Source organism: Neltuma alba, unplaced genomic scaffold (genome assembly GCF_004799145.2).
Source record: "Neltuma alba isolate B1F8T4 unplaced genomic scaffold, ASM479914v2 tig00011654_pilon, whole genome shotgun sequence".
NCBI lineage: Eukaryota > Viridiplantae > Streptophyta > Magnoliopsida > Fabales > Fabaceae > Neltuma > Neltuma alba.
Window position 1 is genome coordinate 105,628 of NW_021636301.1, and position 19,431 is coordinate 125,058.

General features: G+C 36.4%; 1 protein-coding gene across 1 annotated transcript; it reads right to left on the bottom strand.

The window, feature by feature from the left end:
• Positions 1-1,857: 1,857 nt before the first annotated feature.
• LOC114716401 (ubiquitin carboxyl-terminal hydrolase MINDY-3) lies at positions 1,858-17,952 on the bottom strand. Its single transcript, XM_028901400.1, has 7 exons — positions 17,555-17,952; positions 8,394-8,472; positions 6,880-7,025; positions 5,205-5,328; positions 4,876-5,061; positions 3,260-3,331; positions 1,858-3,143 (listed from the first exon to the last, which is right to left on the bottom strand). Exons 1-7 carry the CDS (start codon positions 17,950-17,952, stop codon positions 2,319-2,321), a joined length of 1,830 nt encoding a protein of 609 aa, XP_028757233.1. The 3' UTR covers positions 1,858-2,318.
• Between the last annotated feature and the right edge of the window lie 1,479 nt (positions 17,953-19,431).

A 19,431-nucleotide genomic window follows, 5' to 3' on the forward strand; every position in this document is an offset into this window, starting at 1 on the left:
CCTTAATTGAGGTTAAATGCCTTTCTATTATGGTTAGCTCCTTAAAAATGTGATTGTTTCTAATTAACCATGATATGATATGTTTTTTAGTTTTATTTCTTTCTATCATGGTTATTTCTAGTGAGGTAAGTGGCATTGTTACACAAAACACAAATGAAAAATGAATCCATTTAACTAATATTTTTTAAAACTACATACTGCTATATACGAATAGACTTATGTATAGGTGATGCACATATTAGATCCTTTAATAATGCATCAAGGGTATTGTTTGGGCAAGAACTTAATTGAAGAATGTTATATGGACATGGTTAATAGGCTGGCTATCAAGTGATTGACTGCAGCATTATTTTTGTCAACCTTCTTAATTATGATCAATTCTCAATGTTGATGTGCAGTGCTTGTATTCAGTTTACTTTAGCCTTTGCCAATCTCCTTGATCTATTTGAAATTATAATTGTGGAAGTTGATATCTGACAATATCACCTTAAAACTAATATTGACATTCATTAAAGGGTTAAAAGAGTTTATGAATCAAAACCATAATTATTCAACGCAATAATGTCAAGCAAAGAATCAATTAAACAAGTATCTAGAAAAGAAAATAAGATTCATTAACTAAAAACATTGAAACAAAGGACTAAGTTTTGAATAAACTACATAAAAAACTTGGCCAACAAAGTAGGACGACAATGAAGAGTTAATCCGGGAACACTGATATTGGAAGCGTGACTATAGACGTAAAAATCCAGACAAACTTGATCACTATAGTAACCAAGCACTCATAAAAGTCAAATCCCATATGGTGCCTGAACTTGAATCATAATCATCACAGCTCACTTCTCTTGCTTCACAGACTTCATTTGTCTCTGCTCACCACCAGAATTTGATGATGAAGATGGATTAGTCGAGCCTTCAGATGCAGCAGCATCTCTGCCCACATGCCTACTTCCTTTCGTTGCTATCAAACTAATCGTGATTGATTTTTCATCCAGTGAATCTTACACGGTCACACTCCAACTGAAAGGACGTTTGATGAAAGGATAGGAAGGCTTCAGAGGGCATGGATATGAGCAAACTAAAGCTAGAGTTTCCTTTATTCCCTGTGGATTCAAAACGAAAGTTGGCGGGAGTAAGACTTTACCGTACACATATCCCAGGGTAATAATAAATTATAGAGAGACAAATTCCTCTACACAAACACAACGTATAACTCTGGTTTATACTTGGTGGAAGAGGTTTAGTATACATATTGATTAATAGTTCAAAAACCACAAAATATTTTAGGATGTCATATGTACTTGACAAAAATTATTTTAAGATACTAAATACACAACAAAATACTTTAAGATGTTTGACAAAATATTTTACAATGCTAGAGGCACTTTAATCATACTTACTATACGGTAAATACTATATCATTTTACAAAAATACCCATAAATTTAAAAGAGAGCAAAATTGACGTATTATATTATTGTACGAAAATTGACATGCGTCTTTCAGATTTTCTTGCCTACAACTGAAAATTGATTCCCGCCAAAGAAGGTGGGAAGTGTGCTTCCCAAATTCAGCGCGGCCAAAAATTGGTTTACAAGAAAATTGCGCTGCCAAACACATTACATTGATAGAAAATTAGAATTTTATTTTTTCTTCCTCAAATCTTTACCGTACCAAACAGTCTCTTACAATAACTATGCCCACCAAAAATCGCAAAACATTACCACATCTATTTACCCCCAATTGGCTGTGGTGTATTTATATCATCAGTGGGGGGTAATAGATGCCAGATTGTTTCCTACTTTTTCTGGGGAAGATGCATAAAGATGGTGCTGCAATGAGATATAAATTTACAGTACAGGGTGTAATAACCGTGGGGTAAAATCATGAAAATTTTCCTATTCAGCAGTCAGGCACAATAACTTAATATTACAACTTGAAAAGCAAGAACAGATTTCCACATTTATTAAGAACCCTCCCAGATATAAATTTTTCCTCATCCACAACAGTACATTAAAATGGATTTTACAAGTTGGGTTGACCATAGATGTAAACTTCACACAGCTCTCTTCCCTTTATCCTATTCAATGACAAGACAAAAATCGAAGATAATGCTAAAGATACACTAAACCATATTATAATATGAACATATCAAAGAAAATTGTTACTTGACTGCGGGACCTCCTTCATGTGCCTCCAGTTTCAACACAAGTTAAACATGAAGCTATCATCATCTTGCTTTCATCCTGCCGTTGCTGAAAAATTACGTTTTATCTGTGAGCCACAAGAGCGCACAACCAACCATCCCTGCATTCATATATCACACTATGCTAGGAGGATCCCCTAACCAACTGCAGATAGCACGAGGCCAGCGAGTCCTTATGCAATCCACCAACGGTGCATGTTGAGAAGGCTCAGGTTTGGATACTTCACTGTCCTTCCCACCAGATTCATTTGCACTAGAGGCAGAGGAAGCTGCCACATCTGCCATAAATTCCTCTGGTGTCCACCTTGGCGGGACTGAAACTCGTAATTTTGTGAGCCGAGGTCGTTGTAGAGGAATATCACCCCCAGTGTTTACTTGACTGCCATTCAGATCAGATTTAGCAATCCCGTTAAAATGGTAAAGGTCAAAGACCTTCCTACCCATACATCCTGACGAATCCTTCAAACCTCCCAAGCTCTTGTCTAGCTCCAAAATAACTTGCCAGAACTCACTCCACACAATGAAGCCTGCACTGCAAAGGTGCTCGAGCTTCTCTTGGGGAAGTTTGACATTCGTTTCTCTAAGGACTTGATGGAACCCTTCCACACTTATAAAGCCTCCACCTCCACTTTGATCTTGCGCATCGAAAGCTTTCCGGATCTGTGATTCCCTTTCCTCCAGTTCATTCTCATTTTGAACACTGGTATCAAGAGCAAACAGGACTGTGTAATGGGATTCACTGCCAACGACCCAGATGGGCCACTTTGGGCATTTCAGATACTGACCAACCTTGCAGAAATTCAGGGATTCTAACAGGGTGAGAAATCCAACTTCCACATGTCGAGATATGCCTTTAAGAAACATTCCTCCCCCTAAATCCATCCTCCCATCAAACACATTAGGGACAGCCTGACCACACAGGAGTAAGTTCACAATTTCCTGCACAAATAGTCAGAGAAAAGCAAGTCTCCAATATAAGCAGAAGAGCATATAAAATGAAAACTGCAGAAATTAAAAGGGATAGCATCATTCTTTGGGGATCAATAAATATACACCTGGGAAGCATGCCCAAAAGGCGCAGTAACTAGAGGTAGGCTGGGATCATCCCTGTCGGCTTGAACCAAGTCCTAGAAAAAAGTAAAGTATTGCAATAGTGTTAAGAAAGTGAGGGAAGACATAATAACCAAAGTGTGCTCAAACTTATGTTTTGGAACTTCGGACATTTCCCCCATCTCATATGAGAGAGATGGTGGATGATAGAAGGACTGATGACTCTTTGTAACATCTGTTGTTCTTTCATAAATATTAGTTACAGTTTTCCATTCGAAAAAAAAAATGCAGACATTTAAGCACCATAATCTTTCCCAATCGCTTGTAAGAAGTGACTCCCAAATTTTTTGAAAGTCAGGAAATAGCTATAAAGGTCTAAATATAAGATACACTTCATTGCTTTACAGGGATTAAATCTTTACACAACAAAATTTGAAAATAACAGAATCTTCCAATCAAAACGAGCACAATCTTCTCATTGCATCCATTGTTCTCTTCAAATCTCAATTCAAAGTATAATTTGCTAATTTAAAGAGAACAAGTTCCAGGGGATTAAGAAACTGATCAAGAATATAATGTCTTCTTGGAAAACAGAAAATTTGTCGTATGATTTTGAGGTACCTGAGTGGAATGGGAAACCTCGTCCCAAAAGCTAGTGTTGAGATGAAAAAACCAACCCACTTAAATACCCCATTAAGCATCCCATTCTATTCAATGTGGGATTTGATATCCCATAATCCCATGTCGCTATCAATTGGTGCCTATGAAAAGCTGACATCCTGGTGGCTGCACTCCACAGCACCTCACTGTCAGAACCTTCCATGGGTAGCCCTCTCCGAAGCTGCCAACAGCCTAGCTCCAATACCAATTAATGGATACTTAAGGAGGAAGGGGAGACCTATTTCAAAAGTTAACTGTTGACATAAGAGAACACACCCACTTAAATGCCCTATTGAGCATTCCATTCTGCTCAATGTGGGACTTGGTATCCCATACTACATGTCCCCATCAGGTTCCCCTTTTTCTACCAGTTTCAGACAAAATGATTTCTTTGGACTTCATAGTGACATTAAATCATGCTAGGGACTATAATATTAATTAGGAAGTTCTATTAGTTAGCAAAACGTCCAAAATCAAAAACTTGATCCTTCATGTAAGGAAAAGTTCATATAACAGCAACCGTAGTGGCTAGGGGGAGGGAACAGTAGAAGTTCAAATCTCAGGCCTACCTATTAATTAGTTTTTCTAAGTAAGACATGCAAAACGCCTGCGTAAGTTCACGCCTTGAAAATAGTTATTATTGCAGGTCAAAACAAAATATATATCTCCCAATAAATCTGCCTGGATTTGGATAATTGGTTAAATAAACCAGATAATCCCTGGCTTTCCTTTAGATGCATGGTAATCTAGAAGGGAAAGGACTTTGCTAGTCACTGAGCAGAGAGCACCCACAAGTCACTACTTTGGGTGCATGGAGCTCCAAAGGCCCAGGACCAAATCCTAGGTCCTGAAAAACCAAGGAGCATGAAATCAGGTCAGAAAAGGGTTGCTGAAAATGTCAGGTACCCAGGTAAAACTACAATGTCAATCATATAGCAAAGTTTTCGGTTGACAAGCATACCAATCCCCGAGAAAGTAAAGCAGAAATCAGGAAAAGCAATGCCCCCATACGACTTTGGTATACAGGAATCATTGCTTCAAGCCTCCGCAATGCACTTGTTTGTGATGTGTATGTTTCAACTCTAAGAACCTTTTGCAGATCCAAGCCCGATTCAATGGAAAGTCCTTCAAGTTCTTTTGCGATAGCCTGTCAATTAGACATAACTTGAATCAGCAAAAAAGAATATCAAGAAATAACCACAGATGACTCCACTGACAACGGAATTTTGATTTAATCTCTTTACAATATGATGTTTCACAAGTTACCAGTGTCAACAAGATGAAACCCACCTCATCATCTGAAACTCCTTTGGAATGCTTATTGTCATTCCCCAGAACGCTCAGAGTTGCAATCACAGCCTTTCTACTACTTCCACATAAAAACAAAATTTCACCCATGCTTCTTATTAGAGCCCTGCAAAGAAATCACACATACATCTTAACATACATGTGTATATAGCAGGTATAAATATGAGCTATGAAGCACAAAGGGCAGTGTGGAAAAGATGAAATCATTCATAAACAAGATTTTTTTTTTGGGTGAAAACGAAGGCCCAAGCCCATTAACATAAAGGAAATCTATCCAGGATCATCTCTCTCCCCTGAGTTTTGACCAGCACGTGCTTCTTGTCCTTGTACTCTGTCCATCTCCCATATCTCCTGCACTTCCCGTGGAGTTTCACTCCAGATCTGCATCTCACCTTCCATTTCAAAACTCAATCTTGCCAAGGCATCTGCACAAGAGTTCGCCGATCTCCTAATCCATCCCACTCTGACCTCCCCTCTTCTATTCATCAACTTGAAGATCTGATTCCAAAGGTGAGTTATAAAGGTTCCTTTTTCCACCTTTCCCTTGAATTTCTTTGCTACTTCTGAGGCATCAGTTTCAATCTGAACCTTTCTCAACCCCAGGTTCCAAGCCAATTCCAAGCCTTTACAGACTCCCCAACACTCCGCCTCCTCCGCCGTACAACTTCTGATTTGAGCAGAGAACCAGCAATCCACCCTCCATCTGAATCTCTCACTACCCCTCCACACCCTGCTTTTCCGTGTTCTCCTTTGCAAGCCCCATCTGTGTTTAACCCATCCTTCATTGGGCAGCTCCCACCTCCTTCCCTCTTCATTCACATCGTCCTCTTCTACTTCAATAGCCCTGTCCCATCCTTCACTTTTGCAATCTGCCAGCCGAAATTCAGAATCAAGTGGACTTGCTTACCAACCAGATTGTGACTTCCCTGCGGATTGAAGATCTTCACATTTCTCATCTTCCACAAGGACCAGCATGTTACCCCAAAGAGGATATTCCAAGGTAAACTATTTATCTCTTCTCTTCTTTTTAAATTTTCTTTTATCAATTAGTATGCAGATATAATCTACATAAGCAAATATTGTACCATTAAGAAAATGAATGAAAAGAGAAATTAAGCTGATATGGAAGCATAAGCCAAAAAAAACATCCAGTTGAATCACTGCATCTTTCAAGAAGGAATGATAACACTGGCAGTCTTTGTGGTCAAACATCTTTTGCAAAGGTCATCTTTATAAACTACGTAACTCTATAGGCATAGTCAATGTGATTCCAATGCTTTCGGTATCACATGTTCTTGACCGATGCATGATAAATAAAACTTTAATGTAAAGTAAGGCCTGAGAGGTAAGACAAATTAAAGAAGTCAATGAACAGCCACCACAGGTAATGAATTAATATCAAATAAAGGAACATGAATAAAGACGGGGGTTGAAAGGTAGACAAGTAGAGGACAATCAAAAGAGAGTTTAATTGTGCCATGTAAAAAGAAAATATGAGTAACTTAAACAAAAGCACAACAATGAGAAAAAATTGTATTTGTTTGTCATTCACAAAGAGTCTTGGACTCTTGTTCACTAAAATTGTACCTGTACAATTTGATAATCACATGTTTTTCAAGCCAAAAGACAGGCGACTGATGAGGAGAAAGTAAATTACCTTGCTTTTACTTCTTCACTGAGTGAAGAAAAATTAATTGATGGAAAAGATTGACTTTTAGGTAAAGCATTGAGACCCTGATTGTGCGGCGTGGTTGTTACATCTTTTAGTTCACCATAAAAAAGAATGTATTTGAGCACAAATGCCTGAAAATTAATAGAAACACAAGAAGCAATATAAGCATAGAGAAAAACATCCGGAGACCCAGGAATTCAGAGGATATCAGTGAAGATAAATGAAATCAAAAGAACATAATAAAACAAGCAGATGTCCCCACTAAATGATCATAAGCTAACAATCATGCCCCATAGGTTTATCATTTCATTGACAGGATGAGAAGTTTAAACATTACTGGGAAGTCTTAAATAATGATTGGCCAAAAAATGATAATGATGTACAAAATCCAATTTTGAAGATATACACAGATGACTTGAACATGCTATAGCATCGAAGTTCGATAAAAAGGACATTTCCATAATGCAACATAACAAAATGATATTGGAACTTCACATAAAACATAACTACGATCATCCGCATAACATGAAAAAGGGGAGACCCGTGCACAGGGCCCCCACCAAGTAGGGTCTAACTGTTAAGAATAAATAGAGAGAAAATGAAGTGACTCTTCGCTCCATAAAACCAACAACCCTCCACGCCCCGGGGGGGAAGCAGAGAAGTGACTCCACAAAATCATGGTCAACGAAATAAAACAAAGCACATTTACCCTGCAAGATAAATTATTGACACTCAAGACTGGTAAGCTTTTTCAATCTTGCGGTCAATTGTTTTTCCGCAAATTTAAGTATCAACCAACTAGATATAAGTTATTCACATGTCAAACATTTTTCTTCCTCCATAGTCAGTCTGATTCTTAACACTTGCAGAAATCAAGGAATGATTGAAAATCAGCAATATTATGAGAAATTAAAATTCCTGACCTTTTGACTAGTTATTCATATTTTGAACACTGGGGAAAGGCTTAAACCTTCCTCATTACCTATGTTCATTTCACAAAATTTTAATTTAGTTGCAAGTTCTCGATGTTCAGAAATTTGTCATATATGATTATGATCTCAAATCAAATTGACTTCACTTTGTATAAATTTCACTGTTTTTCTACTGAGCATCAACAAATGGGGAGGTTCATATGGTTAGAGAGTAATAGGAACGCAAATTTCATAGTCGAGTTAACAAAATGGATCTGCCTAGTAAGAATGCACGCTTTCTTGCAAAATTAAAAGCGACAGCGTTAGGAATACACACGTTTAAGAGAATTCCTAATTTCAACTTGTTTTAGAAAATATCCCGAGCAATTATTTCCCCTAGACTCTACCAATCACATTCTAAGTCAGGTTTTCAATTTTCAATTAAAATTAAAACAGAAAACAAGGAAACCAATCAGACACCAAACTTTTCAAGAAATAATAGAACAGATCTTGAATGTGATATAAGCATGTTGAAAATATTAGTTGTGAAAACTAGCAACAGACAGCATGCTGAAAGGGGCTAATTACCTGTATAGCTGCCAAAACGCCACAGGGACCGCCTTCATGCTGCACAAGGCCCATAGATGTTTCTGGGTCAGAGCTAAACCTGGAAAGACTTTGCATTATTACCAATATATAGGAAGCATATAAAACCACCAGGATTAGGGTATAGAAAGAAAATAATATTAAAGCTGCTTGAGATAGGATGAAAATTTTCAAAATATATCGACCAGATTAAGATAGACGTGCATTGCTTCCTTCTTAAGATTTTGAGAATGAAAGAAATTAAGGATAAAAAGTGACTCATCTCAGTTGACTCATTGGAAGCACAACCACATCAAAAAATATTTATAATCAGCAATTTGATATTTGCATGTTCTCACTTCTAGCCAAAGTCATCAAAATTGTAAATTTAAGACTTATATAAAGATTTGTAGACCATTAAGAAGCTTGTTTCGATGGGCAGAATGAATGGACCGAAGCAGGAGACAAAGGGCAAAGGCATTTGATGCTCAGCTGTAATTAATCAAGAAAAGTAGCCAAAGCAATCTTGCATTTTCTTGAAGGGATCATATTCACTTCAAACTTTTATTTTGTTAAATCTGGGCTCAAAGCCACTGGAAATATCCACTTGTTGAATAAAATGGCAAAAGGGCCCAACGCAATTTATTAATAGAGTATAAGACCCAACAGATTGTTAATCTCATTCTTTCCAATAAGAATAATTCTTGACCATGATGATGGTAGTATTGTCAAGCCATGTTTAAAAGACCATACTGGACTGACTGATGAAACCACAGTTGCTGTCACTTGTGTGAGAGGAGTTACAGGATTGTGATGTGCTCATGGTTGGGTGGCTTAGTGGTGTTACCATTGATAACTCCAAGGTACCCACTATATGTACCAAAGGTCAGACTTCAAGCCATGAGCACAGATACCATGCAGAACTCAGAAATTATATTTCTCAAATACTGCAAAGGCAGCAATTACAATATAAAGAAGAGAGTAGCGATAAATCAGCTACACCAAATCCTAAATTATCTAGGAAATAAAACTAATTTATTAGAAACCCAAAACATCAAGGATATGATGAATAAAATAAATAAGACTAACATGAAAGGGGGGGGGGGGAACCCTAACGGGCTTTAGCAAGAGGCCCAAGTCATTCTCCACCAATTTGCTTTATGAAGTACTTACCTGGATTGGTTCCACCACCTCAATAGCAAATTTCTAGGAGAGAGTTTCATAGGTCACTTAATTCATTGTCGAATCACACACTAAACTTTTGCTTTAAATAATCATTGAACGTGACTTTAATGGCTGGGCCAAGATCAATGTGATATGTAAATATAATAAAAAAAAGGAGGGAGTTAGTTAGTGCTAGTTAATAAGTGCTTTAGGCCTATAAATAAGGGGACCGGGTAAGCTGTAATAAGATTTGCGACTTAAGTGAAAGAAATAAGTCTTCTCTCCTCTCTCTCGTCTCCTCCTTTGTCTCTTCTCACTCTCTTATTCTCCCTCTTTCTCCCTCTTTCTCTCTCATACAGAATAATAATTCTACAACAGTGGTATCAGACCCGAACCATCCTCGGCCCTTCCACTGTGATTTCTCAGTTAATGGTCATTACTCACATATAGAGATGGCAGTAAGGCATTCTAACATGGACGAACGACTTCGACTGTGGCTCCTTCAACAACGGGGTTCCATAGCTGAGTTCAATGAAACGTTTGACTCCCTCTCTGCCAATCTTGATTTACCAAACAACTACCTTATTGATGCATATGTTTGCGCACTAATGGAAGAAATTGCTTCTTTAGTTCAACTGTTTAGACCAAGAACCATGCGTGAAGCCCAATCATTGGCCAAAATGCAAGAGATACTTGCAGAGGCATGCCAAAAAAGAAATAGAGGTCTTGAACAATCAAGAAGACGACCTAGCTGCTCAAGAAAAAGTTGGGTCTTGTTCGACCGCTGCCCAAGATTGCATTAGAGTCCAAGAATCATATCAACACAGTAAAAGGAGAATACTGCAAAACGCTTAGGAAGTTCAGGACGGGCACAAGCTAAAGGAATCCACGAGCATGGACCTTGGAGAGTCAATAATAGAGTTGGGAAAACGGTCAACAGACTTAAAAGGACCGACCCTTTGGGGCTGAAATTTCAAAAATACCCCAATTTGCTAAACCTAGCTCTTAAGCAAACTAGCTCAGAGCAGGCCCGCAAGCTTTTGGCCCGTTAAAAACAAAATAATTTATTTTTCATATTTCTTACTTGTTTTATCAAAAAATAAAAATAAACCAATAAAATTAAGTTACAAATACAAAAGATCATCATATCTAAATATCCATCAACATACAAAAAATTTAAAACATCCACTAGACATAACAAGTCAATAACATTAACAACCATAAGTTCCATTAAAAGTAGACAAATACTTTCACTAAAAAAAAAAAAAAAAAAATAGACAAACACTATCATCACTATCATCAATTGTAAGAATATTTGATTGTGCTTAACTAATAATAGGCTCTTCTTAACTTCTAAAAATATCAATGATTCCTTCTCAATACTATTTAGCTATTCTGGAGTCTAATATGTCTTCTTTCGTCCTTTTGAATTGAATTTTTTGCCCACCCATAAGTTTATTTAAAAGTATCAATGTTAAGTTTGTTTTAGCAGTTTCAACTTAGCAATCACTAGGGATTGATTCTGTGTTGTCTATTTACTACCTCCTGTCCTAATTATAAAACCTCGTTTGTAGACCAGAGGGAGTATTTTTTTCTCAGACTTTAATTATGAAAATCAATTTGCTGTACAGTCTCATAAGAAATCTGAAATATCTTAACACTTTGGATTGATCCATAGTATGCTTTTAATGAGCTAACTATGTCATCCTCTTTGCTTTTTGTTCAAGATGGTCTTTCTTAGTTTTGTCTAGCTCGCTTGTCTAATTCTATTCAAATACAGGGTAAAATTTTAATATAGTCACTACAGAAAAAGAGTTAACTTATTTATTAAAATTTTATAACATATACAAATTGATACGCATCTCTTGGTTCAATCATTAAAATTTGTGTTTTAATAAGGGGAATATATTTTGTTTATTTTAATATATAATTGTTGATTCAAATAAATACAAATTTGAAACCTGATTTAGAATATGGAGAATATATTTTTATTCATTTTAATATCATTAGCGACTGAGATGTGAACTGAGAGTGAGTGAAAGACTAAAAGTGAAAATTAGAGAAGGACAGTATGTAAAATGTTAGGGACTTAGGTTAGGGTCAAAGGAAAAAGAATATAAATTATTTCTGTTGGCAGGCTTAAAAGGGCCGTAGGCCTGCCTTTTTATTTTTCAGCCCTACAAGACTGACCCTTTTAAGTCTAAGTTCCCTTTAGAGACCCCAAATTATGAGTTTGACCCTCAATTTAAAAGGGCTTAAAGAGGCGAGCCCGTCGTTTCCCAGCTCTAGTCAATACAACAAGATTCGAGTGCGACAGAGAAGAACTCACATGCAAAGATGAATTCTGATACGAGTGGATTGTGAACGAGTGAGACCTTAAATGAAATGCGCAATTCAAAGCCATGGAGGAATGCAAAACTCGCATCTGGAGTTGGTGGGTTATCGGCTCTCGACTCTCTCGTATGTTTTCAAGGTGTGTCGTGCAACGCATGTGGGTTGATGTTGTTGCCACCGGTTCCTCTTTCTTCTTTTAGTTGATAGGCTCCAAAAGAAATCTCTAAAGTCACAAAACTCGTTCAGAATCCCAAAAATGAAGAAGGCACTCTGTTTTGCTCATTCTCCTTCTGTTCTTTTCCATCCTTGTCTATATTCTTGTGAGCAAAGTAGCAGCAAAGAGTTTGGAATAAACAAATGCATTGTCAGGCTTCAAAAGCTCCTACGTGTTGCTTATTTTTGAAAAAGAAAAGTCAAAGGGCCAGCTGGCATATCTCTTTCATGACCCTTAAAAATGGTTTCAGTTGGTAAAGATGAGGAAGAAAAAAGGGATGAAGTATACTGTACATCAAGGGTTCAGTGTCAGTTTGCAGAAAAAAAAGGGAACAATACAGCATGGGCTGAAGTACATAAGTGGTAAGGAAGCAGAGTGACAAGTCAATACATGGCATAGAAAGCACTATCCAACAAAAAAATTTTCTTTCTCTTTCTTTTCAGAATTTAAGAGCCTATGTTCTTCTGTTTTGTGTACGATTTTTTTTTTTTTTTGGATCAAAGGTGCTTTGGGGAAGTGGTATTGATATGTAAATATAATAAGAAAAAAAGGAGGGAGTTAGTGTTAGTTAATAAGTGCTGTACTCAGATTTTCGATTTAAGTGAATGAAATAAATTTTCTCTCCTCTCTCTCATCTCCTTCTCTGTCTCTCCTTACTCTCTTATACTCCTTCTTTCTCCCTCTTTCTCTTTCATACAGAATAATGATTCTGTAACACAACATTACCTCATTTGCGATGCTTTACAAAATGGCATATAGGCTTAAGTACTTGAGTAGGAACTTTGTACAATTCAAAACAGGCAATACAAGGAAGTAGGCTACATTATACTTGAAGGGTAAAAATTTACTTCGAATCGCTAACTTCAATTCATATGCATAGAAAAAAAAACATTTGTATACTTCATTAAAAATTACTAGCTTATTTCTAATAAACTGAATGATAAAATAACTAGCAGGTTAATTAATAAATACTCTTCCAATTCAAAATATAAGCTAAACTTTTTTAAAGGGGCTAGCTTTTTTTTTATATGATAACATTCACTTTTATCCAAGCATTTAATGAGTTTTTTCCAATTTTACCCCCATATATTCTCTTTTCTCTTTAATTCATTTATTACATCTTTTACTTATTCTCTTCATTAATAAGGGTATATTAGAAAAAACAAATATATGCCTTACACATTTATTGTTTTAAATTGATTTTAATTAGTTTCTTAATAAACGTAATGATAAAATTTAGCTTATATTTTGAACCGGAGGGAGTATTATTGATTAAAATATTTACATAATTTAAATAAATAGCTAAAAAAATTTAAAAGTCTCCTACAATAAAACGATCAGCCCAAGCCCATTTTTCTATACCCACGATAGTATGGGTACCTTTGGATTTTCAGCAAATAAAATAAGTTGTCTTGATGGGTTGACCGGTAATCCAGCTCAAGAACATCCTTGACATCCTAAATCCCTATACCCCTATGTAGCCCCCTTAAGTATTTTCTTTGATCGCCACTGCCATTTCATCTGATATTCAAACATCCCCATCATCTTAAACAGCCATAAGTTTAGAACTCTGTAAAAAGATATAAGATGCAACAGAGGATGGAATCATATAGTGGTGTCTTTCCTATCAGAAGTAAGCAAGATAAAAGCCATGTCCGGTTATAGTATTTCATGCAGTAGCTTGCTAACTTTCACCTTTATGCAAGATAGTCAAAACTCAAACTAAATGTTAAAATCTTACATTCCCAGATAAACCCAAAGATCATAATTTTATGTAGATCAAAATTTTCCAGGATCTCTATTTAATTATTCAGATCTTAAGATCTTACCCATCCTGTGTGATTCTGGATTTGCAGCATTTTTTCCATTTTTCTTGATTTCTAGTTTCATGGGTCATGTGGGTGTTGATAACCTCAAACTTTACTTTCTTGTCTCACCTTTTTATCATTCCTTTATTAGGTTTATTATTTTACCTTATTTTATGTCTTTTTCTACTCTTTTTACCTTTGGTGGTCCATTATTTTAGATCTATTGTTTTCAGATTGTACAGAACTATAGTCCCTTTCTTCTTCGCCCTCATATCAATCAACCAAACTAACAGAATAGTACATGTGAAAATAAGAGCAACTCTTCTTATGCTACATTAGTTTTCCTTTAGTATGATGAGAAAATTATTAAACCATGTCAAAAAATGAGATATCCTAGATATTTACAGCCTTTCCCACCCCTAATTTGCCCAACTTTTGAGTTTCAACTTAGTTCATAATCTGTTTCAATGTCAAAAGTAGATTCTAGCTACAGCGAGGGCCAAAAAGGCAGGAAAGGAAAAGATTTTAGGCTCAAAGGAAGTGAAATTTGGCTTTCTATTTTTACCTCACTACATTCACATTGTCAAGCCTTGTGTAATTATCTCCTCTTGTTATTACTATGACATGATGTCTTCATGTTTGACTGCTCTTCTAATGTAACATAAGCTCCATGGCTTCACACCAAGGGTCTATTTGGAACAGCTTATAAGTAGCTTTTTAATAGTAATTTACAGAATATAAGACAAGCATGCGAGAGGAGTTTTATCTCGGCTTACATGAAACATGCTTATAGGGGATTTCTTAAGCCCTCCCAAACAAGCCCCAAGTCTTCACTGACATAATATGCATGCTTAATAAGTAGAGGATAAGTTCCTATAGGCGGGAAGGAAAGAAAGGAAATAGAAGCAATAAAGGCAGTCAGTTAACCGCTCTCTTTGAGTCAACTTTTGCTCTCTTTCAATCTTTGAAGGTTTCAGTCGATTGAGAAGTACTAAATACCACACTTTAATCAAAATCATACATGAGAGGCAATAAATCGTCTAATTAATAAAGAAATAACTCTTCTGTATAAAGGATAACTTCTAAAACAAGAACAGATGAAATAGATACACTTTCTTTTCTTACCATTTTCTTCCGCATCTTGGCATCATTGGAAACCCGCACAATGGAGTGCATCTGGTTGCCCTCAATTATGAAATTGAAAACAAAACGTTTTACAACGAGGGGACTGCTTGTATCGCTGTCTAGACAAAGCAAGGATCCTCCAAAAAAGCAAGAAGAGCTAGCTTTAATATTAATATTGGTTTAGTCTCAAAGAATAGATTGATTCCTTAATGAATCCCTAGGGAGAGTGAAGTGATTGTTGGGGCGAACGAGAAGAAGAAGACTTCCAGGAAAAGGACTCTCAGCTACTCTGTTCCTTACTGTAATGAGTAAGCAATTTCATACCTCTTGCTATGGGGAGAGTACTGCGTAACCTTACGATGGGAGAAATAACGTAGATGGAGAGTGAAGCGAGAGTGAAGATTGCAGGGGTGGCCTTTCTCCTCACTCTTTTCTCCTTCCTTCGTTCCTTCCAAGGATATTTATAGAAAGTTCTTTCACCTGGGGAAGTTTTTCATACCTTCTCCTTTTGAGTTACTTCTAGCATCAATTTCCATTGGATTCTTGGTGGATAGGGTTTCCTAGGCCCCTAGGCAAGGATAGGTTGCTTTTAGTCCTCCTTCCTATCTGCCCAATTGATGAGCCAGAAGTGGGTAAACCGTAGTTTAACCTAGATTTCCATATCATAGAAGTACTAAATACGAGGTGATTCCATAATTACGAGAAGAGAAGTGCGCCCTTAGTTGCGAGGTGAATTAGACCTATAAGATAGGCACAAGAGATGTGAATCAAAATGTATTGGGCCTTGTTTACTTGAATGGTATATTGTTTCAGTAAATTTATGCATAATTTTGATAATATTATGCTTAACTGAAACATTCATGCTTGCATATGAACATTTTTTATTGCTATTCATTCATTCCTGATAGGCACTTCCAATCCTTGATTGAATTGGGAATGATCCTATATAGCATATGAGAAAGATACTGGCGCCCCTATGCCCAAACCCATAGCCGAATGGGTAACAAACTTAAGCCTTATCTCCTTCATCAATGAATCCCTAAATCCCCAAAGTAGATTCCAATGACATGAAATTTATTTGTATAAAATCACAGTAAAATATAATAAAATGAAGTTTTTCATAATCAATAACCATTAAATATTATTTAAACAGTATCAACATAACTTTGACAAGTTTCGCAACAACAATATAATGCCCATTTGAATTAATGGTGGAGAACTGATTTTACACGAGGTAAATATATGAGAGGAGTTTTGTCTCATAAAACGCAAAATTGCTTCTAAACCAAACACCCCCTCATTCATCTGCTTCTCAAATTCCACGCTTCAGAATATATACAGGCCTAGGACTCTGGGCTGGGATTAGGGCCAGCTTTGACAGAACTGAAATACCCTATAGTTATTTTGATCCTCCCAAGATCTAATCCTTGAATTGATCTATTTAGTCCTTCAATTGATTACTAGTAAGATCTCAATCCCATCAACCTTGATATCTAATACCTGAATGACCCAACAATTTGGGTCGTACATCATGCTTCATAGGGTTGACGGGCAAATCAGGCATCGTTATTCCCAACTTGTGAAACTTTCCATACAGTTTGATTGAACCATAAGTATTTTTAAATATTTCCATATTTTCTTGGGTCATAGTTTTATTTATATTGTCTATCCAAAAAAGGTGCATAGGTCAATTAATATGGATTATTTTTCTTTTCCCTCTATCTTTTGCTCTCCCAATGAATACAGCCATTCCCTTTCCTCTATTATAAGAAATTATCCAAACAAAGAAACGCTGTGATAATTACAATTTCATTTTATCTTATTCATGATTCACTATAACATTCTTAGATCTTCCACCCTCTTTTGTCGAATAAAGACATTTGGCAAGATCAGGGCAGTTGGTTAATGGGTTTCTTTGAGAGTGCATGACGTTACAAGTCAGATTAGCTCTCTCGTGGTTCACAAAGAAGTAAGTTACTACCCACAAGTAAGGAGGTATATATCGCGGACAGCAAATATCAATAACAAAAAATGTATTTGCAGGACTCAGCATTTCAACTCTCCATAATAGATTCTAATCAACTAGAATAAATTTCATGATTGCGAGTGACAGTAAAAATACTTCCAATAGACAGAGAATATTCACAATAAAAGCTATAACTGCTGGAATCTGCATTACAACATTCCGTAATACATTCTGATCAACTAGAAAAAATTCCATGATTATGAGTACCAGTAGAAGACTAATGTTTAGAAACTCATCATGTTATGTGACGTAAAAACATCATCAGGCAACGGGTGATTCAATACAGCACCACGGTTAAAATTCAAATTTGACTTGACCAATTGTTAGCGTTCAAACGTCTTTTTCAAATTAATGTCAAATTAGAATAAAATGGTTACGGGGAATAAGGGAAATCACGAAACTTTATCATAAACAAGAATTTGCCAAGAGCAATGTAATGACGGAAATGAAACGCCACACAACCCCACGCAACAAAATAATGAAAAGCAAATACCTTATTCCCTGATTGCTCCATTGTGCAAGAACAGACTTTGAAACCTCATTGCCAAACACCATAAAAAACAACTGAATGGATTCTTCTTGAGATAGCTCCTTACTCAAGTTTCCACTTACCAAATAAGACTCCTCTTTCCTGCCACCTTCCCCACTCTTCCCACCTTTAACTATTGGGGATGAAACACTCTTCGCCGCCATCATCCGCTTCTCAGCAGCAGCAGCCATAAGTTCCCGCTGTAACCGCCGGCTCTTGGCTTCAGGAGACTCCTCCGGCGACCCTGAAACAACCCCAGAAATAGCGGCATCCCTCGGCTTGCTACGCTTAGGCTCCGGCGGCGACGGTTGCATACTCATCCGTATAGCCATTTGAAAATCCTCCTCTTCCTGATCCGCCATTTGGAAAATTGAGAAAAGAATAGATTATCAACAGATCCCAAAGGAACAAAACCCTAAAACAATAGCTTAGGGCTTCGTTTCCAAGAATCAAATCTTCAAGTCCAATAACTTCAGATCATGTCCCTAAGAGGTATGCTGCCAAATGGAACTTAAAACCAAGGTGAGGACGAATAATGGAAATCCATTTATGAGTGGGCAAAAAGGCAGGAGGCGCTCAACCACTGACACCGGTACCGGGGCAAAGGATGAAACGGTGTCGTATGGAGGCCTTTGGTGGGCGCAGAGTGTGTCGAACTGAGTGAAAAAACGCTGCGTTCAAGCCAAAGCTCAGCGGCTGTTAATGGCGAGAGTGCTGTGACTTCTGAGTGTGAGGAATGAATGAATGGAACGTCGCGAAGTTTTGCTTCAACGGATGGACATGCTATGATTTACGAAAGCCGAAGGCTTTACATTGCTTTGACGAAGAGAAACGAAAAAGAGAAAGCGTGCCCATCTGTATCTGTATTGGTTTTTTTTCCCCCCCTCCGGTTACAAGATAGAATATTGTCTTTGAGGTGCGGGTTGAAATAGCGCTTCTTTAATTTTACTGTTCTCCTTGGTTAGCTGGAGAAAAAAAAAGAAAAAATATATATAGCGAAGAAAAAAACCAAAGAGAAGATATTATGATGTCTTTTATTTAGATAGATGAGAGAAATAGATAAAAATAAACAAATATTTAAATAATTAAAATATTTACATTAAAATATATCATATATAAAATTAAATCAAATTAAATATTGCAATAAGAAAATTATAATAACATTATCATCATGAAATAATTTAAAATCAAGTTATTTAGTTTATATACATTTTCAAACTATTGTATTTTAAAACCAAATTATTTAATAAAAATATTGTTTTAAGATTAAAAAATTAAATTGGATAATTTTTTAAATATAATAGAAGAAAATAAATGTGAAGAGGAAGAGCTCAAGAAAGCAGGAGAGGAGAGGTAATAGCAAAAATTTATTTTTCCTCCCCAAGTTTCTCCACATATGGAGAAAAAACGAGACATGGGGCTCATCTTATTTTCTCTCCCAATTTTTTTTTCTTCTCACATTTTCTCTCTTATCCAAGTAAAAAAAAAACTTACTTCTACTCTTCTTTTCCTTCTTAGTTTTCTCTTCTCCCTAATTTTCTCCCAATCCAAGTTGGGGGTTAGTGAAAAATAACACACAAAAAAATCCTTTTAATTACAAATTGGGAAATTTTCAAAAGAATGATAGTTGAATTTCCAAAATCCTAAAAAGTTTCCTGAATTTGCAAAATTTCAAATCAGTCGTAATAACTAAGTTAGAATTTTAAAATGTTAGCAAATTTATAACGTTGCCTTTATTTTTGTTTATAAAAAATCTCACGTCATGGCTGGCCAGCTGCCTAAGCGCCAACACTAATAACTACAACAATCAGTGCCAAAGCTCCAGTGGCTGTCGGCTGGCA

Excerpts from the sequence above, each read along its gene's own strand:
- LOC114716401 (XM_028901400.1), bottom strand. The coding sequence starts at position 17,952 with ATGGCGGATCAGGAAGAGGAGGATTTTCAAATGGCTATACGGATGAGT. Across the intron at positions 5,062-5,204 it reads AAGGAGTTTCAGATGATGAG|GCTATCGCAAAAGAACTTGA; the intron begins GTGGGTTTCATC and ends TCTAATTGACAG. Across the intron at positions 3,332-4,875 it reads CTTTACTTTCTCGGGGATTG|GACTTGGTTCAAGCCGACAG; the intron begins GTATGCTTGTCA and ends ACTTTTTTCTAG.